The following is a 25,664-nucleotide window of genomic DNA, read 5'->3' as shown; positions in this document are numbered from 1 at the left end:
GAGGGAATCCGGCGGCAGCTGCCGCAAAAATCGGTCCAGGACCGATCGGCGCGGAATGGGCTTTTCCGGCGGATCTCGCTGCCGCCGAAGCGGATTCCGCGCGCTCTCGCCGCCGAATGTCTCAGTGTGAACGCGCCATTAATGCATTGAAGGGAACGGAAGCCTCGGTAAAACGCTGGCTTCAGTTTTAACAGAACTCGAGCCATCGATAACAGCGGAAGCCGGTCGCAAGATGCGATCCGTGGATTGGAATGACCATTTGGCGGGTATGCGCCACAGGAATTAGGTAAGCGCGCTTGTGGGACCCATGTGAAAGCGTTGCTGGTGGGAAAGGAAAGAGACAGTATAGCCTTGTATAGTATAGCACAGGACAGGAGTGGGGAAGTGAGGAGGGGAGAGACTAAAGCGTGGACAACTCATTGGTCCGCTTCCCGCTCCACCGATAGAGGGTGTTGGCGGTATCGTATAGCAAGGGGGTGGGAAAGGTAAGCGAGGATGAGGAGGAGTGATATTGAGGGTTTGGAGAAGGGGAACGCCGCCAGTAAGGTGCCTTGATGCGCGTTTGGCGCACACATCTAGGCACACTAAGGGAAAGCGCGCACCTCGATGCGCTCTCCGCCTTCGGAGTGGCGGGATGGCAGAGCACCCGGCTAGAGTGAACCCGCAGTTCAAAGACCTACAGTTCACAAAGTTGAAACTGCAGTTCAAACAACTACAGAGAGCAAGAACTAAGCCTTTTCTGCTTGATGCTGCAAATATTTCATTCTAATCGGGGTTCGCCCTGATGAAGCGCATCATATATTCTGAAATTCGCGAAGTTATGACGCAAATCATGGTTTCGAGTCCAGTCGTAGGGTAGTAGAACTGCATATACCAGTATCTCCAAGCAGACGACAAACGTCTCGCGCACCGCTGTTGCGCAGTTGCTCAAATTCAAAACTTTTGCTTGCGCTAAAAAGGCAAAACAATTTTGTGGTCTTAGTCAAACGACTGTAACCAGAAATAACGCCTGGCGTTTATTGTTTGGTCAGAGCTCTGCGCGCTACATTACGCGCGCTCGCGCAAAATCCGTCTGGCAACGCTTACCGTCTTTTACGGACGATAGTTTCTTTTTTTCTTCTCATGCGTGCGGTTGTTACAGCGTCGTTTCTCGAAGGTGGAGATGTTTATGTTTGTGTTTGGGCCAAGCGGCGACAATGCTTCCATCGAACGGCTTCTTTAATAAACTGCCGTGTCCTTTCTTCGCGTCGGGACTCTGCGAGCGGCCTCACTGCCACTTCAGCCATGAGAAAAAGGGTGAGCATCCCTTGGGCGCTGGGGCGAACCCCTGTGTGCGCGCGCGACAACTTTTCTCTACGGCTCGAAAACCCTCACCGAGGACCCGAGATGTCCTCCAAACGAGTCACCGACGCGTTTACCACTACACCCAGTTCGTGTACCGATCACACTCAGCCGCGTATTCGTCAATCGTTTCTCAGTTCAGCGTACAAAAGGCAAGCGGTTTAGAGACGGCGTGCAATTGAAAGACACGAGCTCACAGGCATCGTGGCGGGCGAATTCACGATCCACAAACACTCAGAATGTGTTCTTGCTCACTTTGTAAGTGAATGTGATAGATGAGCTGCGCTGTCTCGAACCAGAAACGAACCTAAACAACACGATACATCACTCGCATCTCACGAGCCGTTTCGAGGTTGCGAAAGGGTTCAAGTCGGGGTACGAATAACAATTGGCACGCGATGAAGGATTTGCAAGGCGGAAATCCGCTAGGCCACTCCTAACAGTTCGAGTATAACGCAAGCTAGAGACGCCGATGCGACCCATTCAATGTATGGGCGTGTCGTCACACGTTCTCCCACTGTAAGCGCACGTTGTGTTTGTTCCGGAGTCCGCATATCGACACAGGGCCCATTCGTACGTGTGGTCTTAAGAAACAGCCGATTGTAGATAGACGGGCCGTTTACAAACACTAGCACGTGGGAACCGCTCTTCGCAGTTCGCACGTGAAAAAATGTTCATTGTGAGGTGTGGGCACTCTGGACATGTCCGAACATGCCCGAACTTGCACGCCGCCTAGTGAAGACCATACATTAAGTCCCTGTCAGTGGCCCCTAAGGCTTTCTCTTAAGTCCCCCCTCCTCCTCCAAGCATGTTAGGCTGGGGAACTCTCACTGATCGTACATCATAATCCATACACTTTTAAGATGTGTACACACTGCAATGTGGTCACACTGATGCGTACAGTGTGTTAAAACAAAAGCGCTAAATCGTTCCCTACTTTCCAACCTTTTCTGAAGCTTTTCAAACTCCAAAGTTGAATCACTGTGCCACCTCATTGTATGGCTTGCACAAAGGATGCCTTCTTTGGCTCTAACGAGGAAATTACACTGCAATAAACACAGCATTCTCACATATTTTCTCACAAAAGGACCCACTAGATAACCTGTGTTATCCAATCTGACATGTGTTTTACATGCCAAGTGTTTGTTTACAAACACCCAGTGTGTGTGGTTCACATGTATACAAGTACAGAGGGAATGCCACGTCGGTTAAAAATGACTTGACTCGTTTGTACTGCCATAGTGCAAGCCTAATGTCACCAATAAAACGTTCTGAATAGTGGGGTCTGAATAATGGGTTATGGCACGCACACTGTAGTTGAGTACAACTTTAGAAGGCAGTGGCACTTACATCTGAAAGGCGGATGCACACAAGCCTGCACCGATGAACCTGTGCTCTTGACTGACGTTATAAACTGTACAGTCGGTGACCCCGCTGTTTGAGAGCATCAACGAGTACATGAGCGGGACCATTCATTTTGACGCGAAGGCAATTGGCTGGTGCGCTTTGGTCATCTGGGTGGGGCCTCTCTTGCCTTATTAAAGGGGCCCTGCAACCCCTTTTGAACGTTGTCCAAAAATGCTGCCGATTCGTTGTCTAGGCTCCTGCGAACATGTGAGCCAAATATTACAGCACAGCCAGGGGCATGGAATTTACAATTCAGTTTCAAAGTCAACTAGAAATCGTTCGCTCTTCCCTCGGCAAATATGCCATGTACTAAAAAAAAAGTTTGACAGCCCAGAAGCTAGTACCTCTGTAATAGAACGCGATAGCGTAATTGCACTGTGTTCGTATCGCCTTCCCAATCGCTAGCCTGCCTTCGCTTCTAAGTGGAGACCTAAACCGTGCCGCAAGAAAATCCAAAGTGTTGACGCCATCCGGCTCCCATCTTTCTTTGCATCTACCTTGAATTTTCGCTCACGGACAACGCTGATTTTTCGCTCACAACCAAAGACGCTGCCGACACCAACACCGGAATTTCTGGGAAACGAGCTTTTTAATGCTATCGTGTTAAAATCAACTGCGTCGTACAACCAGAAGCACATGGACACAACCATTGGCTGATCTGAGCATTGTGAGCTGCATGGTTACTGCAGTCGCTGCGAGGTGGCTGCGCCATGCGTTGCAAGCTTGCTCACAATCACAGTGAAATTGAGCCGTGTGTAAATATAAAGCGCTCAAGGTCATGACGTGCACTGACAGATGCACGTAGCCTCTTGCCCCCTTGTCATCCCCCCCGTGTCGCTTTCAGCGCTCGCTGGCTGGGACGAAAGGAGAGAGAAAGGGCTCAGAGTGTGCGACAAATCCCTTTAACTCCACTCATACTTGATGGATTCTAAAACATTGTGCGGCAGTTGATTCGTGAGGCAATAAACTCCAACACTGAGGTGATTCGATGATTACTTGGAAAAAGTATTGCAGGTCCCCTTCCAGTTGCGTCTGACTATACAGCTGCCACTGTGTCACCTGCCTCCATTTATTCCTCCTGTCTTTTTCTTTCGAGGATAAAAAAAAAAATCAGTCACAGTGTTCTCTGGGTAGAACGATGTAACTGCTTAGCGTGTTTGTACAATAACAGTCCTGCTCAACACCATATTCCAATTTCCAAGCACTTGCACTACATCCTGTCTACTGAAGCAGTGATGCCACTGTCTGCTGAGCGCATAGGTCGGCAAAAAATGTGGGGCTTACTCAGACTCGGTCATGATATATATTTTGCCTTTAGGGCTCATTCAGACTCACCAAAATTTTCCTCATTCAGACTCGCTCGGATTCAGACTCGCCAAAATATTGTTCATTGGGACTCACTCAGACTCATGGCTCTGAGTTTGAGTGAGTCTGAGAGACGACTCACGAGTCCATTAGCGTATAATTAACTTTTTTGACCATAGTATCAATGCTCTTTAACATCAATATTCCATATAACTGGTGTTCTACTCGGCTCGTTTTGATCTCATACTTTCAAATACGAGTTATCAATGGTTACAATCCAGTAAGGACATTTTTATCGAGAGAGATGACTCACACGAGATATTTTATCAAGAACTTCCCGTGAAAGATTTTTGTATAGGGAGGTCAAACCCCTTCCCCTCGCCCCCCTCCGCGACTCGCATCTCTGATCAAGAAATATTGAGGTGGCATATGAACGCCAGTGCTTTGAAGTGTGTGTGAGCAGACATGAGTATAAATGTGAGTCATCGTAATGCTGATAGTAATGCCGAAGTTGAGTAGATAGGACCATAGGTCAGCAAAAAAATTTGGGGCTCACTCAGGTTCACTCATGGAATATATTTTGCCGTTAGGGCTCACTCGGACTCAGACTCACCAAAATATTTCTCAACCGGACTCACTCGGACTCAGACTCACGTAAATATGACTCGGCCTGACTCACTCAGACTCAGTCTCACGGCTCGATCTGAGTCTGAGTGAGTCGACTCATTAGTGACTTTGCCAACCTATGGCTGAGTGTAAGTGGTATGACTCCCTGACGCAATGACAGCACTCTAAAAGAAAATACTAATTTAACGAGCTGTTAACGTAACTAATAAACTACTGAGCAGTCACATAATTTCCAGCACTTTGCCAGGGCATCTTTTCCAGGGCCCTGTAGCGCTTTTCGGATGTTAAGCTGTGTCATTCAGTCATTAAACGTCGGTGAAACGTAACTTCACCAACTTTCACTGCTGCAGGTTGCTTGAGTGCTGTGTGTTTTGTGCGAATAATATTGTAACATTGGGGTCTGTGACACGAGGTCTGTCAGGTTCATTTAACAGAGCCGAGGTCGCACTACTTGGCTTTTACAGACAGTGCCGCGAACTAGCTAGTCGGTCTACAGTAACCGGCGATCTGTTGCACGGAAACGGAAATGCTTCAGTTTGGCTTAAGTCAGTTGAGCAAAAGTAGAACTGGTTCTCAGGTGTTGATTTACGTGTTTCCAGTGTCCTAGGAGGCATAGAGTTTCCTAAAATGACCTAGAGGGAACTCTGGCGCTGCGATCGTTCAGCCACCATGGGAATGATGGGTAGTACACGGATTTGCCTAGTCTTCGTGCTTGTGGGCTTCGAACGCACTTGTGGCTTTGTTTATTGCTATGTTTTGGTTTTCTTTAGGATAAAAGAATGGATCGTTGTGAACTTCGGACCAGATTTGAATCGGTGAGCCTAAAGAAGTTAAAGTGGTGAAGTGAAACTGCTGATTTTTGCTGAACTTCGTTTTGCGACAAAGCAGATGCAGGCGACGCGGAGCCAAACGGAGCCGAAAGAACGAAGTTTAGACAAATCCGTGTACTACCCATGATTCCCATGCTGGCTGAAGCGCGATGCATTGCAGCTCCCATAGACACTAGAGCCAGAGTTCCCTCTAGTAAGTATTGTAGGAAACTCTATGCTAGGAGGCACACAGACATGCCACCCTGTGTTTAGATTTTCCGATAATGTTACGATCTAGGTTACGTTCAGCTCAGCTGAGCTTAATATGAAAGACGGAGGTTATCAAATCTTCGTTGGCAGAAAAATCCACTGCTGCTCAAGAAACAGTACGCAGTGGCATTTGTTTAGATACGAGTGCCATATCATGTCGCACACATTCATGGCGAAACCAGTGGACTCTCCATGCTACTTGCTGGCCATAAAGTACAGGTCTGTTAAAGAGTAGCAGATAAAAAATATTCCATACTTTAAGAAGTTCAGGCTGTAGGATTATGGTGGATTTTGCTGAAGTTGCACAGAAAGACGTGGGATTTTAAAAAATCACGAATCCATGCTTTTGGCCAGGATTGCCAGAATTACTAGCTGCAGGCGGCACTTCTGTTGTCTCTGAGTTGAAGTCTCTCATACTTTTTAAAAAAATTTTTCTGACACATAAGTGGAAGAGAACGACAGTGACGTTGAATGAAGGTTTTGCGGTCTTAGGTTGATGTAATTGTGGATTAGTTACAAACATCAGCAAGCTGCAGTTAGCGCAAATGTAATATAGTGAAATTACATATGATCTTGTAGTACATGCTGTAGTGCTACAGAACATGCTAGTGCGTTGTCTCAAATACATTATCATCATTATCGTATGTTAGGGTACGAGGGGTAAAGTGATAGAAAAAAAGGTCTTTGGAGTCTCGTATCAGATCATTTCTGTGGCGCTGTAGATGGTAGGGTTTTGATTTTTAACAGCGAAGCTGTTTAGCAAATCGTTCCTTGTATCTCGTATTGCGAAACTATCATCATCATAAACAGGTATGTGCCACAGAAATTAGGTAGATTCCACTACTTGCCACTGCTCCACTAAAAAGGAAGAAGGCAACAGTTAGCCAAACACTAGGCAACGGGAAGGGCAACGGCGGCTGCGAGAAGACCCCGAAGCAATAGAAGGCCTACGCCAACGATGACCTGCCTGTAGATCTATGAGAGATGCGAATGCTTGGTTTCAGCGCGAGTTTCTGTCTCTGGAGTTTGGACATCAGCGTCGTGTATGTGACTGTGCGTGGTTTAAATCGAACTTCTCTGCGCTGAGAATCAACGTAGAAACAAACGGCATCACCTAGCTAAGGCCTATAGAAACAACCTAGAAGCAACCAGCTAAATCTTCAAAATCGTCCAGTTTCGCTGTGTCAAGCCTTGCGCGGTTTAGGGCAAGCTTCGCCAATTTTTTTTCATGCCGGACTGCCTGCATACAAAAACATATGAAAGCAAGTGTAAACAATGAGCAGAGACCTGTGACTGCTGTTAAAAAAAAAAGAACTGGAGGCGACTTTGCAGATTCTAACAGAAGAATTGGGAAGAAGCCTTACCAGTACTGGAGGGAATTGCAAAAACGTATTAATGTGGGGCTTGTTAATACATACTGAAAGTTGAAAACAGCACTAGGATGGGACACTGTCTTGTCCCTTCTATTCCGTGACCTGCTCTAGGGCCATTTTCAAATTTCCGGATGGAATGGGCACGGTCAAGGAAGTGCTGAGGTCGAAAGCTGTTGGGAACGCTCACCTGTCAGTGATGGTGATCAGTCAGTCAGAAAAAGTGAAATAGTTGTCAAGAATAAAAAAAATTAATAAAGAACTACTTGTTAGCAGTTCACCATTAGTATGAAAGGAAGACATGCAAACATGGTGACAGGAGCAGAGAACTTCACAGCACAGACACTGTGTCAACTGAAAGGTTGCACTGTGGTGAAAGAGAAGGTGGACAGATAACCTATCTACGCATGCTGAAGTATGGTGGCGCCACCTGTCGATGTCAATCTCTCGCTACATGTCAGTCGGGCACACTTGTGCCCGACTGACACGTGAGAGATAACTGTTTTAGGTGCGTCATTTCTTTTCATGCAAGGTAATTAATCGAAGGCTGGCTCATGCATGCGCTTTCACTGGTATCAATATGCCAAACCTTAGCCATGTGCATCCTCATTCTTGCATCTGTGTACAACAGCTCATTCGTAGAATTTCGATGCGCATTTGTAATCATGACACTGCAACGAAAGACTATGAGGTGATCCTCTGTTTGAAAACCCTTTATGCCATTGCTGATGAACACGAGGGTTCTTCAATAAAGGCTTAAACTGGGTATGGTGCTCTTCGCCATGCGCTCGCTGTGTAATCTCTTGACACAATTCGTAAACTTTGTGACACCATTAATTTCCACCAGATGTCCTATCATTCTTGCTCTAATCCCTTACAAAAACGGGTTTAGACAGTCTATAGACTGTCTAAACCCATGTTTAGACAGTCTATAGACTATCTACATGCATTTTTGTACGGGATGTGGCAGCAGCAACATGTGTTCAAACATGAGCTTGCATGTCATAGCCTGCGTGACTGACGGCAACTTTATGGGAACAACACTACACAATCAAGTTTCTTGTGCAGCTGAACAAAACAGCCACGGAATCATATGCCGATTCAACTCGTGCATTCGGTGAGGATGTTATGTCTCGTGCGACGTGTTTTTGGTGGTTTAAGGAAAAATGGCTTCGCCCGTTTTTTTCTTCCAGGAATGGCAGAAACGACGGGACAAGTGCATTGTGCTCACTGGAGTATATTTTGAAGGCAACAAAAGCATTGATGAGTAATGTAGAGACATAAATGTTTAAGAGAATCAGCCACAGTCTTTATTGAACAACCCTTGTGCAATGGCTTGTTTACCTAGCTAACTAGGCTTTCAACTTTATGCCATCACAAGTTGACAGTCATTTAGCTTACAAGTTAACTTACGCGGGACAGTTGGTTATTTCTTGTGAGTCCATTCTCGAAGGAGATACAGTTGTCAGTTATTATTGTCAGGTCCCACTTACTGCTGCCATTTTTATAGCTGAGTTCATTTTCCTTTTGCTACCAAGGTCAATCTGTCTTGTCGCTCAGCAACTCTGGTGGTGTCCTGTCGTGGCATCTCTTTTGACCACAACGTGTTACATTTGTCTTGCGTTATTGTACAAGCGAAATAATGGGGGAAAAAAAGAGGTAGACAGTATAGTACTTTCGTGATGATAACTGTCGTAAGGCCCTTGAATCGGCAGACAGGCAAAACGTGGGTGTTCATTGCAGTTGTGTGCATGTCAGCTTCACGAGATTGTACCGCTAGCACTTGCATGCATGTTGCTTTTGGTTTTCCTTGCCTTTGTGTTCAGGGAAGAACTGCAGAGGAATGGTGTTCCCTATGAAAAAGGCTCGTGTTTTAATTGAAGTTTCATATGAGTATGCACTAGAGGATGATGGTGGGTATGAGGCAGGCCATTGCATGTCATGGCATGTGCGAGATCTCTCTCTGCTTCATTATAATGTATACAAACTCAGGCAACCAGGCACAATGCTCGATGCTGGTGTGTGTTGCATAGTGTCATACTTCCTGTTACAGTGTAAAGGCATTTAGATCTAAAGTAAGGATTTTAAAATTACAGGGTACCTTATAAAAAGATCACGCTGGCTTTCACATAATGTTCATCACCGTGTTTAATTTAAGAGGATTATCCTGTCTTTCCACTTTCCATATTTGTAAGGAAACGGAGCATTGTGTTGTGACAGACTTTAGTAACTTATTTGACATGATCCACATCATGCATTTAAAATTTAAAATCTTATTAGCATGAGTCAACTGCATGGGGAAGGCTCTTCCTTTGACATACCCAAAGAAAAGCCTTTCCCATAAATGACTAGTTGCTTTTTGTGCTGTGTCAACCATAATCACACTGTGCACTCAAATTTCCCAATCTGAACTTAAGCTTATTGACATAATGTAAGAGAAAACACAATGTTTTGCTACGGGACAGTATCGGAAACGCATGCTGATTGCTCCATGTAGCATACCACTGCATGGACTCGCCACTCAAACTGTGCAATTGCAAAATCCAGTGGTTAACATTGTTCACAGTCCTGATAATGGTCAAGTAGGCATTCTTTTGTAACCTGCACCATGGGGGCAGTGTGTATGGAGCAGCATTAGCTGATGTGTGTGATGCGAGAAGGAGGATCCTCTTAAGGATATGGTGTCGGATGAAGAAGATTGGAAGCTTGTGCACATAAGGTCAACGTCATGTAGACGATCTGCTCTCGTGAATGTGCGGGAGGCCATAATCGCTATCAGCAATGCACCTAAACTTCAGTGGCATGCAATTGCAAATCACCCCTGCCTCGCATCAACCAACTCCGTCCTTCCTGAAAATTTTCTAATTTCATCACACAGCTTATCGAAAGCGTTTCCCTTCTCTTGGAATCCATTGTGTGACTCCATATAGACCGCCACTTGCCAATCCTATGCATTATGCTGCATGCTCAAATTCATTTCTTTCTCTTAACCCCTTAACTGTTTCAGTATGTTGATGTTTACTCTTTAAAATAACTCATTTTTAAAAAGTTGGTATTGAATATTTTCTTTTTTTTAAAAGCAAGTTCTCGTTGTTGAAAAAAGAATGGAAGCATATATGAAGTCAAATTAGCTTAATAAGCTTTATTGCTAATTACGCATGGGAAAAAGGCCAGCTTCCTGCCAATAATTAACAATAAGGAACAAAAGAAGTGCAAGAATGTTGTCAGAAATTTTTTGCATTCTGAGAACTGAGAATAGTTTCACCAGTTTGACAATTTTAATAATTCTGACAACGATGAAAAGCTTTTCCGTCAAGTGGACGAACTACACTCGTCGAAAACAATTTTGGGACAGTTCGGCGAGGACGGGCTGTGCTCATCCAAAACGGGGAAGGGGTTAATGACGATGTTGGTAGCTCTTGTTTGCTCTCTGATCTGCATTACTGTTGTCCTATCTAGTAATGTTGCACCCAACTCAGAGCGCAGGATGGGGTGCCTCTTTACATTGTAAGCCTTTGTTTGATGCAGTGCAGTGTTGTGTGGGGCACAGTTGTGTGCATTACGTTCAACTTACACTGAGTTGTTTCATTTGTGTACACACTTCGGCTTTTAGGAAGTTCTCTGCTGGGTCTCAACTCTAGCCCCGTCCAGCCGACTGACCAGTCCAGTCAGCTGTTGCAGTATGTCAACGACGCCCTGCGCCGGGTCAGGCAGGACATGGCTCAAGTCTCATCGCTTGGGTGAGCTAACTGCCGGTCATTTCAGTCAGTATCACACTGTCAAGCATATGGGGGTTTAACCTGCGTGATTTTGCTGATTTGAGCTCCCTTTTTCTCTGCGGTTTCAACCCGCCTCTTTCATGCCATGGTGCATGCGCCATTCCCCAGGTGGAAAAGCCGCAAAATGCCTCTTTATCTCGGAGGCTTTCTTTCTGGCAATACCGCTCGTCTCGTCCTCGACCAAAAACCTGCCAAAACGGCAGAGGGCAGCACAGAAAAAATGGAAAAGGCGGATTGCGGCATCTTATACTCCAATACAAAAATGGTGTATTCGGGGTGTTTTTCTGCCACACAACTCTAGTCATCTGCCTTGCCGCTTTCCCTGTGTCGTCACTGTGCGCCTTGTAGTTCCTCGTCACTAATGCTGTGCGGTAACCAGCGGGACATAGCACATTTGATAGAAATGGAGCGAGCGCACAGTTTTTGAGAAAGGAAATGCAAGGAATCCATATGACAATTGTACTGTGGCAGATAAATTCCCCAAATACTCCCGTTTGCCTTATACACTCTGAGAAAAAATCGAGTATTTGGGGAGTATTTCTGCCACACAACAATAAGCGTTGTCCACCTCGCGTGCTTTCCTCGCGTTATCACCGCGGTCCCGGCACTTCCCGGTCACGAACGGCACGCGCGTTATCAGCGCGACATATCATTTCTCGATAGGAAAGTGTCCAGAGCCGGGTTTTAGAGAAAGGAAATGTGAGCAAGCCAGATGACGATTATTGTGTGGCAGAAATACTCCCGATATACTCGATTTTTTCTTAGAGTGTATTGTTGAGATGAAAAATTGCTCAACTCACCAGAGCGAACGTTTCGACAACTTGTCTTCTTCAAGGTTGCAGCATTGAAGAAGATGCGTTTGGTCCCTGGCATACTTGTCCACTCTCAGTAATTAGGAGCATTGGGCACCATTGGCTGCACTTGTTAGCGCTGTACTTCAATTGCGCTCGCACTCTCAAATACTGGTTTTTGTAGAGAGCCACAGTTCAGAGGACTTCTTTAACCCTGTGTGTCTAAAAGCACTGCTATCCTTCTCAACATGCCAAGTAAGTTTCTTTGCTTGGACTTCTTGCACTGCCCTCCCTGCTAGGAATTGCACATGGTATGCAGCATAAAATGGATGAGTGAATGAAATCAACATTGCTTTGCAGAACACTTTGGCTAACTTAACCGTGCCTCATTTTGCAGGTACGTGCCAACGCCTGTGGCGGCACGTCCACCGGAACCGAAGCCAAAGCGCTACATCCCTGCTCAAAGCGTGCCCCAGTATCGGCCCACGCCTCTGGCCGAGCTGCGTAGGCGTCGCCTCCTGACTGCCCGCCCACCAACCCAGCCGAACCAGATTAGGAGTGCGGCTCCAGTGGCACCGGGTAAGGGCTGTACAGGCATGACTCAGCATCATTTATCTTGTAGGGGGTAGCCAGGGTCTGGCCAAGATATCAAAGTGAACATTTTGCCGACAGTAGCGTCTGAATGCGAGCCGTTTGGTACTTATCTAGAGTTAAAAAGCAACGCAACATAAACACGGCAGAGAAGTAAGAACGTAGAACCAGTGCTGTCGATAAGTGCACGCAGAAGGGTTAATGAGGGTGTTGAAGAAAACAGTACCCGCCCAAGGTTATTTAACCGCGTCTGAATGCGAGCCATTTGGCACATATTGATAGTGAAAAAATACAGCGCTGGATTTGTCTCCTTGCTTGTCTGTGTTTATATTGTGCTGTTCAAGAATTTAGAGCATACTGCCTACTCTCTCGAAAGAAGTGAACATGAGAGGGGTGTATGGAATATATTGCATGGCTGGGCGTTTCATGGTGCTGGTGTCAGTGTATCACATGCTCTTGTAATGCGGAGGTGGGAGCAGTCTCAAGTAATTGAAAGCATCACAGGCATCACCAGCGCTGGCATGGTGCTTCCTCCTCGTAGTTTCTGGTAATGTGAAGCATCCTACAGATGCAAGGTGTGAAGCGGTGCCCGCTGCAGTGGCCTTTTGTTCTTAGCGCTACTGCTTCGTAGCGAGGCTGGGGAGGCTTTGTCTGCTGTTCCTTACAACGACATTCCATGTCATTCCCTCTTCTCATTCTGAGAAGGGAATTTGTGGAGCGGCATGGGCGGTTAAACACGGTCGCCCCTACGCGGGTTGTTCGGTGAGCAGCCCGACGAGTTACAAGTGTGCAGCGACAACAATTCAACGAAGAGGATTACTTGCACCGTTTCAACAAAAGAGGCAGCTCGCAAACGTACAGACGCAAAAAGAAGGAAGAGGGGCAAGCGTTTCATATGGACATCCGACCGGCACAGGCAAAAAAAAAAAAAGAAAGCCAGAGCAACCAGAGGCGAAATGGCAACCGGCACCTCTGTCGTACTTTGTGGTTGTAGTGATATTTTTTGTTGCCACGGCGGCTATTTGGAGTTCATTGAAAAAGCACAGAAAAGAAAAACGAAACACAATAGTAATCTCAACTTTGATGCAACGCCGTTATTACTTCTAACGTTACATTTATCCAATCATAGGCCAGCGCCCATCTTCGTCATTTCCGCCCGCAATAGTTCTGGCAAGCGCCACTACGCGCTGATGCGGTCAGCAGCGATGTAGCGACTTCAACGCGTGATTAAAATACTAAATAATTTGATATCGGTGCTTAAACTTATGCTAAAATTATCCCCAGCCATCAGTCTACGCAACCCGCAAGTAAAAAATGGGGGGTTGAATAGTGTTGGAGGGCCCCTTTAAGGAAGATGCTATTTCGAATTTCACGAGTTTTCGGTCATTTACGGTGTGCATATTTTGATTGCTAGCGCCACTGCACGACATTTAGATGGTGCAGCAACCACACTGGCCGCTGCTTCCTCGACATTGTCCACCACAGCATGGTGTACAAAATTCCTCGGCAGAGCATTTAGCGAATAACCTGAATGTCTTCCCATCTAAATTAATTTGTTGTGGGCGTTTCTCTTTCAGCCGAGCCAATCAAGCAGTCCAAGTCCCCAGAACTGAGCAGTGACGAGAGCAGCCAGGTGAATGGCAGCGGCCCAAATGACGATGACGATGCGGACATGGTGCAGGAGGAAGTGGATGCCATCGTTCGGCTCAAGGACAAGCGTCTCGGAGGACCGGACGACTCCTTGGCAAAGACTTCCTCCCAAGCCAAAGCCACAGACGCTGCCAAGGACAAAGACAAGGCATTGAAGGCGACGGTTAAGGACGAGCCACCGGACAAGGAGAAGGAAAAGGCAAAAGAGGAGAAGTGTGAAGCAAGCAGGGTGAAAGAAGAAGACGGCAATGTCACAAACGGCGACATCACAGAACAAGCTCAAAAGGAGGACAGCCCGGAAGGGCACCACTCAGGATCATCATCCACCAGCAAGGGGCATTCGTCATCCAAGCATGATTCATCAACCAAGCACTCGTCCTCCAAGACTTCACACTCTAAGCATTCGTCATCTAAACACTCATCGTCAAAGGACTCATCGAAGGAACGGTCCTCCAAAGAGTCATCATCCAAAGAGCCATCATCCAAGGAAAAATCATCTACAAAAAGTTCATCGAAAGAATCATCAAGCAAAAAGTCTTCATCGAAGGGGAGTTCCAAGGAGTCTTCATCCAGAGGATCCAAGGAGTCGTCGTCCAAGCATTCATCTTCTAAGGAGTCTTCGGCTAAGAACTCCGCTAGCAAGGACTCCTCATCCAAGGGTACCTCGCCTAAGGAAACCTCGTCCAAGGTGTCCTCCAAGGAATCCCTGTCTGAAGAGGCTTCGTCGAGCGATTCCCCATCCAAGAAGTCTTGCAAAGAATCACAACCGAAAAGTCCCTCCGAGGAGGATTCCTCATCTAAGGCAGCATCGAAGCCACCTGCTAAAGAGTCGTCAGAGAAGCATTCATCGTCAAAACACTCCTCTTCGAAGCACTCGTCGAAACATTCATCTTCGAAGAGCTCGTCTTCACACCATTCATCGTCAAAGCACTCATCCTCGAAACAGTCGTCCTCAAAACATTCTTCACATCACTCGTCCTCGAAGCATTCGTCTTCTTCTTCACGTCACTCGTCCTCCAATCACACATCTTCGAAACACTCGTCGTCGTCCAAGCATTCATCGTCGAACCACTCATCGAAGCGGCCTTCGTCCACATCCACCAAGGACCACTCGCCATCCAAAAAGAAGAAGGAAGGCGATTCCAAGTCTAGTCACCACAGTTCGTCCAAGCGGTCGTCGAACCACAAGCAGGGCAGCAGCAGTGGCTCCTCGTCGCGGAAGAAGGAGTCCGGCACGAAAGAATCCGACAAGCGAGAAGCGAAGTCCGCGTCCAGCGAGTCGGAGGCCTCTTCTTCGGACTCCTCGTCCTGCCGGGAAACGGGGTCCGACGGAGGGAAGGCTTCGAGAAACAAGGTGAAGGAGGAAGCGACCACGGAGGCACCCTCGTTTGAGCTGGAGTGGGATCTGGATTCGGAAGAGGAGGAAGATCCGGTAGAGGAGTGCTTGCGCATATTCAACGAGGCTTCCGAGCCCAGCAGCACGCCTGTGACGGCAACTCAGGTAACAGCAACGTCGAATGCCATGGGTGAGCTGTATGTGCAGTGCTCGCCGACCGAAATGCGTCAGTGGCTAGCTCATTTGCGTGCTGTCAGTTTGCAGTCTGTGAGTCCATGTGACGTCAGTGTCATCTTGCCTCTACATTTAACCCTCTGCGTCTGCGACACACATTACGATCAACTGTCTATAAGTGCGTAAAATTTACATAATTTGATGCCAAGGCTCTGAATGCTAAATTTAAAGCAAGCGGAAGCGTTAGAATAAATTACAGCGTATTTTACAGCAACTAATTGTAATTACAGTGCAAGTAATTTATTTATTGTAGAGACGGTCATGCTACATTTCTTCATGAACCGAATTCAACGACCCACTCAAATGACATGCGATAGTTATCTGCTGGCAGCATTCATAAAAAGGTAAAAAAAAAAAATATTTTGAAATTCCTGCTGAAGCTCCCCACAAAGGAAGTCGTGTGGAGCGACAAATTTCAATCAGAAGTGACATAAAGGACCTTTAGGCAGCAAGAATGGCTAGCTTACCACTAGCTCAGTGTTTGGGGTCTCTTCCTTGCCAATAGTGCACAGAAATTGCAAAAGTAAGTCGCATCTCCAAGTGAGGACGCAGTGTTGTAAAAGGTTAAATCAGAGTCCCCATTGCAGAGCCATAGCGAGGTTAGTCAAAAACAAAAAGTCTGATGTTTTCGGTGTTTGTGAAGAACTTAGTTTGCCAAGAAAACTCATTTGCCAAGAGCTCTTTTGACATTGTGAGTGCAAAAATGGCAATTGGCTTCTGTTCATGGTCCTTGTCTATTTATTCAAGGGCTAGCACACTACGTGATTGAAAATTACACTGCAAAAAAATCATTTTTATTGCTCAGTTAAGCCGTTTCAAAGCTAGCCCAGTCTGGGGATGAATTTTGCTTCCGTGCAATCATAAATTTTTGTTTGGAGTTTTACAGTGAAAGCTGTTATGAGAGCACAACAACGGCCATTTTTGGCACTGTAGTTGTCCGTCGCCGCCAATGTCCGTAACCGCTATCGCACGAAACAAGGAAAAAAACGAAATAAGAGAAAAGATCCGGGATAGAATGGCGTTCGAACGTGGGCCCTCTGCGTGGCAGCCCAGTGTTCTACCACAGAGCCCTGCTGGTGCTTGAAACTCCTTTGCTAAAAGGCCCTATACAGGCTTCATCTTGGTAAGGGATCACTTTAACATATGTAATATAGCGTTGTAGGAGAGTAAAATAACCAGGCGTCACACAATGCGAATTGTGCAACGAGTGGGTTGTTGAATGCTTTCTACCCATTACAAAGGGCTCTGCCATAATTCTTCATCGTCATCAGGCACAGCATCAAAAAAGTGCACATAATGACTTACAGGTGTTTTGTGAGTACCACGGTTATCCGCAGAATGACGAAAAATGGCATAGTGGCTGCTTCCTTACTTGACAAAAATTATAGTCATTTGTAGCGTAGCGGGTGTCTCGCAAGTGCACTTGTATTGGTTGCCTTGGAAGGCCATAAGGCTCCCATGATCCATTTCGTCAGGGTCTCAATAAAGTTCTTCCCCTTTATCTCTCTCTTTCTCACGTTAACTTATGTTATATAACATCCCTTTCCGACCCCGCGACCAGTGTACTGGACATAACAAAAAAAAGCGGAGCAGAAAAGCGAGCAAAGCCACAATCGAAGCCGAAACCACTTTGACAGCTTGTGTAATAGGCGAGAAATATCTTTTTCAATGTAGTTCCTCCTTCAGCCCCATTTTCTTATGGGGGCGCATCAGAGCAATAGCGTCATTCAAGAGGAAACGTGCGCGCATGGTGTGCTCAAGCATACAAAATTATTTGAGGAGTTATCTTCGAGCAATTCAAATAACTTAAATCGTGCGAGCTGATTTATGCCCTCTTGAAACAATGTTGCAAAAAGGTAGCTTCCGTAATCGGAAGTTTGCTCGCAATGCAAGATTGTATTCATGTCCAGTGCACTGGACACCGGGATGCAATTGGTGCGCATTGTGCTAAACACGGAGGAGAGAAAAGAAAGTAGGAAGGATGTCATGTGACAATCTTGAAACCCAGTCATAAAAATTGAACCAGGAGCATGCTGGGAATTCTACCAAGAGCCTGGAGCACGAGGAGGGAGCGGCGTCGGAGGAGGTTGGCTTGTGGACGCTAAGCGCGTTCCCTCCTAGCTTTTTACCCCTTCGTGGTGCTGAACGCTATGCGCGACAGTTAACGATAGAAATGTTTTTTTTCTTTTTCTCAGGTCAAAACAAACCATTTTTGTGTTTTAAAAGACAATTAACTTTCTGACAGGAACAACAGCAACATTTTTTCAAGGAAGAAAGCAGGATTAGTGTACCCATAAGTGGAACAAATGAATCCTAGTGTCCAGCATACTGGACATGATTCTCCCGTGAAAACCATTGTACCTACAGTCTCTTTTATTTTTTTGCATGCTTTTCAATAGCCTCTTAGCTAGAAAAGAACATTGAAAAATTTTGTTCTACCCTACGAAAAATTCGGGATGGAAAGGGATATAGCGTGGTGGGAGAGTGAATTAACAACCGGGCGTCACACAATGCGAATTGCGTAACTAGTGGGCTGTTTAAAGCTTCCAAGCCATTACAAAGGGCTCAGCCATAATTTTTCATCGTCATCAGCCGCCGCATCAACAAAGTACACGTAACGCCCTACAGATGCATAGCAGGCCCCAGGCTTCTCCGCAGAATGACGAATAATGGCGTAGTGGGTGCTTCCCAACTTCACAAAAATTATGATTTACGGCGTAATATGCACCTTGCAAGTCTACTTGCATTAGTTGCCCCAAGAGATTTTACAAGGGGCTCTAGAAGTGCCGCTCTTCCAGCTTTCGCTGTGACTGTGCTGCACTTTCCGCGCAGGCCTGGCATTTTTTCTAGACACAGGTTGAGTGATGTAGGGCTTCTTGTTTCCGAAAGAAACTTCGAGGTTTACATAGCAATGCGAAGTTCTGGTTTTAGTGTGTAACATTGTGTAACTAGTGCCATGGTTAACCCTTTGCCTCCCAAATAATTTTTGAGGAAACATTGCCAGATTATCAGTTTGTTTACTGTCTCTGCAGAATAAGCTTATCAAATAAACACATGCGTTGAAAACAATGTTTTTACTTGCATAACGCAGAGGAAAAAATTAGTCAAGTATAGAAGAATCTTGGCTCCTCTGCATGGCTTTCATGCGGCACATTATAAGAATTTCGAGTTATAAATACACTGAGGAGAGAAGCAAGTAGATGACTGCTTGGACATGTTTGGTTCCTTCATTAGTGTTCTTTTTTCACTCAAAATTCTTATAATGCACTTATGCAGAACCAACTAGCCCATCTTCCGGCTCAAAATGCAGCACTTTTTTTGTGGTGATGCAGTGCGAAACGGTATTTGTTATTGTAGCACCATCTGTGCATGAAACAGAGAACTAGATTGTCTTTGGCAAGAGAAACACAGAGATCTGGTTGCGGACGACTTCAGCTAGTCCACTGTAGTAGGCGTGTCAAATGCGTGGCCGCTTTAAGCTTGTCTAAGGGACGTGAAGGGTTGAAAAGGTTATTAAAAATGGAAAGCAGCATGTAATTAGTTTGTGGGATGCCGTGTCGATGGAAGGACGCATCCCAACATAAAACGTAAACTGTTTATTAGCGAAGTAGCAGCAGCGGGGCGAGCATCCCGACGCTGCGCTCAGTCGGGTAGCGAAGGAATGAATCTCTTCCGAGCTTGGCAGCTTGGTTTTAAAGCCACCGTCGGTGACGTAAGCCTCCGGTGACGCTGCGGTGGTGCTGTCCCTTATCTGAGGCGTGGTGTAGCGTGCAGCCGTGTCACGCCGGCCTAGATAGTGACGAGGCGGAGGCTGTGCCGGTTTGTGCGCACTGTGTCGCCACAAGTTATTGATGTGTTATCGGCAACAGCTTGTCGCCTGAGACTGATTTTCTCGATCTACATTCACGGCTTTTTTTTTTCCTCAGGAGCGGCTGCACACCAAGCGGGCAGCGGAGCCGGCCCTGGAGCCTGCCGTCCCGGCCAAAAAGCGTGTCGCGCACAACCCGGACCTTGCTCGGGTGAGACCATCAATCAGTGGATTGCACGCCCATATATAGCGTATTTTCCCCCTGTGATGGTGAGCCATGCTCTCTAACAAGTTGCAGAAACTAGCATGTTTCATAACCTAAAACAACCACCTAATATAACTCCACTTGCAGTTGTTTACATTGTTGCCCTTACCAAGGGAGATGGCTGTTTGTTGAGGTTCTGACATTTTCCCACAAGGCACTGCTGTTTGGATGCTAGAGAAGGTGATCATCTTATTTATATGTTAACAAAAAATATTACAGGTGACAGAGTCACCCACTATGATGGAATCATACCATGCTTGCAATACGTAAGGAAAGGCATTCAACTATACATCCATTGTCATCATCAGCCTGACTGCACCCACTGTAGGGCAAAGGCCCCTCCCATGTTCCGCCAATCAACCCGGTCCTGTGCTTTCTGCTGCCACGTTATACCTACAAACTTCTTAATCTCATCTGCCCATCTAACTTTCTGTGTCCCCCTCGCGCGTTTACCTTCTCTTGGAATCCAGTCAGTTACCTTTAACGACCAGCGGTTATTTTGCCATGCCCACTGCATGCCCTTAATGACAGCTACATGCCCTGCCCATGCCCCTTTCTTCTTCTGTACATTACGCTAAAAATATAATCTATGTGCCAGTGATTATACAGGTGCAGTTATGATCGTCATGAGAGGGCATGCAGAATTTGTTATTAGGTCTTGATTACTCGTGATGCATGGACTCAAATCTGATGTCGTAACATGCGCATTGGGTATGGATGTCAGATGATTACATTTCCAAGCTCAGTTGTTAATTTATTATTTTTTTTTGGTTGTAGGAAATGCACAGGAAAAAACATTCCTGGATGTATGCTACCATATAACGAACCATATAGCAACAGATAACGAACCCATAGGGGAGCATATTTGCACTATTTAATTAAGGTGTACACATTTTTAAAGGGTTTAATACATAAGTAGCTCTCTTACTGAGCAATTAGGTTTGCTTAGTTTTTGCTTCAGTGCTCGCGTGGTTAACCATTGCAGCCTCTTGAGGAAAATCTCGTGGTTCTCTTTTATATTGATTGAGGCTGTACACACCGTGTCTTCCGAGCCTGATCACGGGGTTTACTCACGTGTGCAGCGCCCATCAGCCCCGCAAGGCCTGTTGGCGCACGTGTCTGCTGCGCAAGCCATGCACAACCGTTTCGCCCAGCTGCACCAACGTTTCCAGGCAGCAGGACAGGTGAGTGACCTTTTGGTATAATTCTCACCGGTGACTCGCACCGGAGGTCATGCTACAAGTTTGTCGTCAATGGTCACTGAAGTCAGATTAGCTGGGGTGGTCGTCACGACAGTAATCGTCGTCTGTCTCACAGGTTTTTCCTTGCGTTATTGCCGCGCACCCAGTCGTTCCCGGTCATGAAAGGCATGGGCCTATCTGCGTGACGTAGCTTTCCTAATAAAAAAAAAAAGGTGATGAGAGCGCAGTTTTTGAGAAAGGAAACACAGGCAAGCCAGGTGATAATTACTGTATGGCAGCAAGATGCTCTTAGTAGGCCCTTTTTGCTTAGGGTACCTGTTTTACCAAGACCCCTTATGCATATTGTTGAAGGCTTCATTACAGGTTGTAGGGGTTCGGGCCGTCTGCCCCGAGGAGTGCCGTCAAAGACTGCTGGGGAACTATAATTGCATTTATTAATTAAAACAAACTTGGAACTGTTAGGCAAAATGAGACCACAACTTCTGGCCCCTAACCTTGGCCCAGGTGGGGTGCATGCCACGTGCACTAACACTTCTCGCGACATTCTGGCGGCCACTCCCCCATGGCTGCCCACGGTCCCTTATATGTTCTTCCTGACGCGTGGAACATGTGCAGTGCCGTCGGATCACGCCTCGTGTCGTAGCCATTGGGGGCGAGAGGTTTATCGGTGGCAATTCCCACATGGCACAAGCACAAGTGTTTTGAAATGTATATGTGACACTATTCAAAAATTTTAATCTTGATTAATGCTTTCACTGTCTCAGCATCCACAAATTTGCACATAGTCCCTGAAAACGCCTTGAAAACCACCCTTTTGGGTGTCACATTTTCACCCTTTGGTTTGAAATCTCATCCATTAACAGCAGAGTTTTAGCCTGTCTATCTAAAGTGTTGTGCCCTTTCTCGAATACCAGGCTACCAGAGACAAAGATGACAGTAACGATGCTTGTAGCTACATCTAGTAACAATTTGTACAACTGCAACGCGTTAGAGACGTAATTGAGTACGAGTTATTCATATTCTGTTGTTGATGGTACCTTGGACCAGCAGCTTGGGCCACCACAGTAATCACTCTGTCCTGTGTGATTTCCCCCAACCCACGTAAATGTCTCTGTTAGACCTGTATTCCAATAAGGGTAACATGTTTACACACTAAAATGCTATTCACATTAGTGGGCCTACTATTTATCGGCCGTGTGCGCTTATGTTGCACGTGCACATGAGCATATTCATATACCCTAAGGGCCCACTAGGGTCATTACATTGGGGCTCATAAAGCAAGAGAATTTACACAAGCGTTGCAGGTGGTTAATATAGTACTTCGTTACAACAAGTTGTGAAACATAGCAACAGTTTGAATATCCTTACCAAAGCGCAAAGTAGTGGATGGACGTAAGTGCTCAGGGAGAGAAAAATTTCATTACTGAAGTGGTAGCAGTCAAGATATGTTACCGATGCTGGATGAACTAAATAAAGAAAACTGTTATTGTGGCAGTTCCGGAGGGTAACTCATGCCGTTCTTCGTTTCAGTAAGGTTAAATGGACACTAAAGTGAAACAATGAATCGGTTGATGAATTGTACTCTGAGAACTCCAATGTTGTTGATTTCACCACCATAGGTTAATAATAGAGGAGAAAACCAAGGTCAAAGTTGAATTTTTAAATTTTGCACCGCATTTGCTGCACGTGACGTCACGGATTTGAATGTGTATTTTCCGTATTTTGGCGACATTGGCTCAACGAAATTTTCTGAGACTTGGCATGTTAAGGGCATGAACCCCTCAGAGGACAATGTACTTCATTTGTATTTATTAGGAGCTGCATAGGACCTAGTAGGTGCCATTAAAATTTATGACGTCATGACGTTTAGTGCGGGAATTTGAAGGTGGCGTCGCCACCCGCATTTTCTTTCTGTGCGCTTTCTCGCTTACCAAGTGTGTTCCCACGGCAAGCATGGTGACTTTGGAATTGTGAAGGAGTAATTTATTGATATGAGAAAAATCGTTTTTCCCTTTAGTTTCCCTTCAAAGGTAAATTTTTGTCCCGTTTCCGCCCTGGTTAACTTTGGAGGCATGATTGGTGTGGTGTGAAGTATGAGGGGGCGTTAAAATATGTGACTGGGCGTGCATATTGGACACGAAAGGAAAGCACTCCCCCTGAGGGAGTACTGGATTTTTCCATTTAAAACAGGCCTGCAATAGATTTGAGCGCGAAAAAACGGGACACAAAAATACAAGGCGACCTGTGTCCGGTTTTTTTTTGCACTCAAATCTATTCAAGACTATGAAACAACTCACTCAGCAAGGCATTTTGTTAAAACAGGCCTCCCACATTTGCACTGTTTGTCTTTTTTTAATTTCTGAATTCATTGGTAGGTGGCTGCTCATTCAGTGATGTACTGTGCCAATACATATTGTAAAAAGTCGGTGTAAACAAGACGGAACACAAGAATAGAAGGACACAGTACGAGCGTTATCTAACAGCTGAAGTTTAATGAAACAAAAAATGAAGACCACGAAAACCAACACATGCGTGCGAAAATTTAGGAAAATTTAGGTGACGTCAAAGAAATGATTGAGCTTGTGTACCTCGCTATCTAGTAGACAAACAGGCGTTTCAGATATACAATCATTTCCCTCGTTTTTGATAAAGAACGCTTCGGCGAGTTCACGTGCCCTTTTGTCTTTATGTTTCGGCATAATAACAGCGTTACTGAAAGACGATTTGATGATCTGCAATGGGCTGAAACGCGCCAGTACGTGCAGTAAAACGTTCCTGCCATGTGTTTTACAGGGCCGAGTGGCACCGGTGGCGAATGCACCGCTGCTGGCGGCGGCGCGCCGCTCTGCCCTAGCCCAGCTACCCCAGGGAACGCGCACTGCAGCCCACGTGGTGGCCACCCAGCCCAAGGGACAACCACGGGTGGCCCACGTCCCAGCCTTGGTGAGTGCGTCCTTTCCGTGTCGTGCTTCGTGTTCCTTCTCTGGTACTCTTGAGGTTACTTGCAGTATTGCCTGAAAGGAAAACCTCATGCCGTAGTTTGTACAAGTTCTTTTTGAAAGCAGTTTTGATGAGTTTGTTCAAGATAACAAGAATTCTACTCCACAATTTTTGCTCAGAAAAGGGAGGTCCCCTTTTATTCCTCCCTTGCTGTCTTATTTAGGTGGAATTCCTTTGATAATTGATAGTGAAACATTCTGTGATTGTCTATCTGTGCACCTCACTTGATTTGCATGATTTCTTTAGGTAATGCTGTACGACATTTTCTAATTTTTGTATTAGACTCATTGTATTTGAGTTGACTTAGTTTCGATTGTTCTCACTTGTTTAGTGTTGCATTGCCCCCCTTACTTAATGCCTTGAGACCTAATGCCTTACTTAATGCCCCTTACTTAATGTTAATGTCTGGAGGGAAAGGGTTTGATGAAGTACGCGACAGGATTTTCACGTTATTCATGTCATGACCAGACAGTCATATTCGTCAAGCCCTCTTACCATCCCATGCCAATTTTGGTTTACACCAAGTTAAGGAGGCGATCACAAGAGCACACAGATGTAGGTGACTTGGTAGGTAGGTAGGTAGGTAGGTAGGTAGATGGGCAAGCGGGCGGGCGGACGGGCGGGCGGGCAGGTAGAAATGCTCAAAGCACCTTAGGTAAGCTAAGAAAATGCTTCACATTTAAAATGTCACATTGATATTAAGACAGTGTTGTCCACGTGGGTTGTGCAGGTCCTGTCCAAGCGTCCCACCATCCCGGCCGAGTACGGCAGCCGAGTTCCGACGGCTGTGCGTCAGCGCTACCTCAACCTTTTCCTGGACGAGTGTGCCAAGTGCTGCAGCACCGAAGACGAAGCCATCCAGAAGGTGTGCCATCTTTGGCGCCATTTCCTCGGATGCTTTCCCATCATTCATTGCAATTTAGTTTCCGTCAAACTGTGTCTAAAGGTGCATTGTCATGCCCTGATTTTCATTGTATAAGACGTGATTACTGTCTGACGTGATTAATAAGACATGAGCCGTTGATTTTTATGTATCACCGTGAAGCGCTGCCTTGAAGCCACCTTGCTCACCGAAATTCTCATATATTGAATTCAATTAATCACTTTTATTATTACATCATCTGTTAATTACAAGGCATAAAATATACACACGAAGGTCCCAAAGTACTAGACTGCAACGGGACCCTCGGTGTAGGTTACATATAAATAATGCAAGGATGAGCAGCAGTTTGAACAATATAACATATATAAAGCAATACGCATAGCAGAATAACTTGCGCCCTGGCCACTTTAGCTCCAAATATTCTGTATTTTTTGTGCAGGTAATGTGTGAGAAAATGCGGTAGTTTGTGTTTTTGCTAGAGCTGTGCGAATAGCAAAATTTTGGGTGCGAAGCGAATTCGAATAATAAAGATTGAGTGCGAATCGAATCGAATAATTTCGAATAATTTTCGAATATTTCTCAAACATTTTTCGAATAATTCGAAGTGAATTTACAGAAAAAGTTGCAGAGAATCCCTAAGTATGTTCTTGTGAGATAGCGACATGAAAGTGTTTCTTTTCGCTAGGTTGATGAAGCGCTGGTGGGGTCATGTTTCAAAGTTGCCTTTCTTATCAAGAATGAGGCAATGTAGAGGCCGAATTGTATTTATGTACATGATTTGGTGCAACCAAAGTGTTGCCGACAACACTTTACACGTGATAGGCAGAGATGCCATTTCCTCAGCCTCTCCTTTTCTTTCAACTTCTGTGGAAGCCCAACTGATGTGGCGGACAGGGGTGTGCTCTCTTCAAGTCCGGAGTTCCAAATCTGCCTCGTAGACATCGATATATAAGAACATCTGAAATTTTGGATGCTAAAAAGCTTCAGCGTCCAATT

At 45.7% G+C, this 25,664-nt stretch overlaps 1 protein-coding gene across 1 annotated transcript in view; it reads left to right on the top strand.

Annotated features, from left to right (window-relative positions):
* Positions 1-1,086: 1,086 nt before the first annotated feature.
* Positions 1,087-25,664, top strand: part of LOC119405315 (RNA exonuclease 1 homolog) — a 44,688-nt gene continuing 20,110 nt past the window's right edge. The window contains exons 1-8 of the mRNA XM_037672145.2: positions 1,087-1,296; positions 10,743-10,869; positions 12,097-12,278; positions 13,868-15,441; positions 19,437-19,529; positions 20,666-20,767; positions 23,579-23,728; positions 24,516-24,650. Coding sequence (XP_037528073.1) covers positions 1,197-1,296; positions 10,743-10,869; positions 12,097-12,278; positions 13,868-15,441; positions 19,437-19,529; positions 20,666-20,767; positions 23,579-23,728; positions 24,516-24,650 — 2,463 coding nt within the window. The 5' untranslated portion in view covers positions 1,087-1,196. The remainder of the gene's footprint in view (positions 1,297-10,742; positions 10,870-12,096; positions 12,279-13,867; positions 15,442-19,436; positions 19,530-20,665; positions 20,768-23,578; positions 23,729-24,515; positions 24,651-25,664) is intronic.

Source organism: Rhipicephalus sanguineus, chromosome 9 (genome assembly GCF_013339695.2).
Source record: "Rhipicephalus sanguineus isolate Rsan-2018 chromosome 9, BIME_Rsan_1.4, whole genome shotgun sequence".
In the NCBI taxonomy this organism is placed as follows: domain Eukaryota; kingdom Metazoa; phylum Arthropoda; class Arachnida; order Ixodida; family Ixodidae; genus Rhipicephalus; species Rhipicephalus sanguineus.
This window is presented reverse-complemented; position numbering and strand designations above follow the sequence as displayed.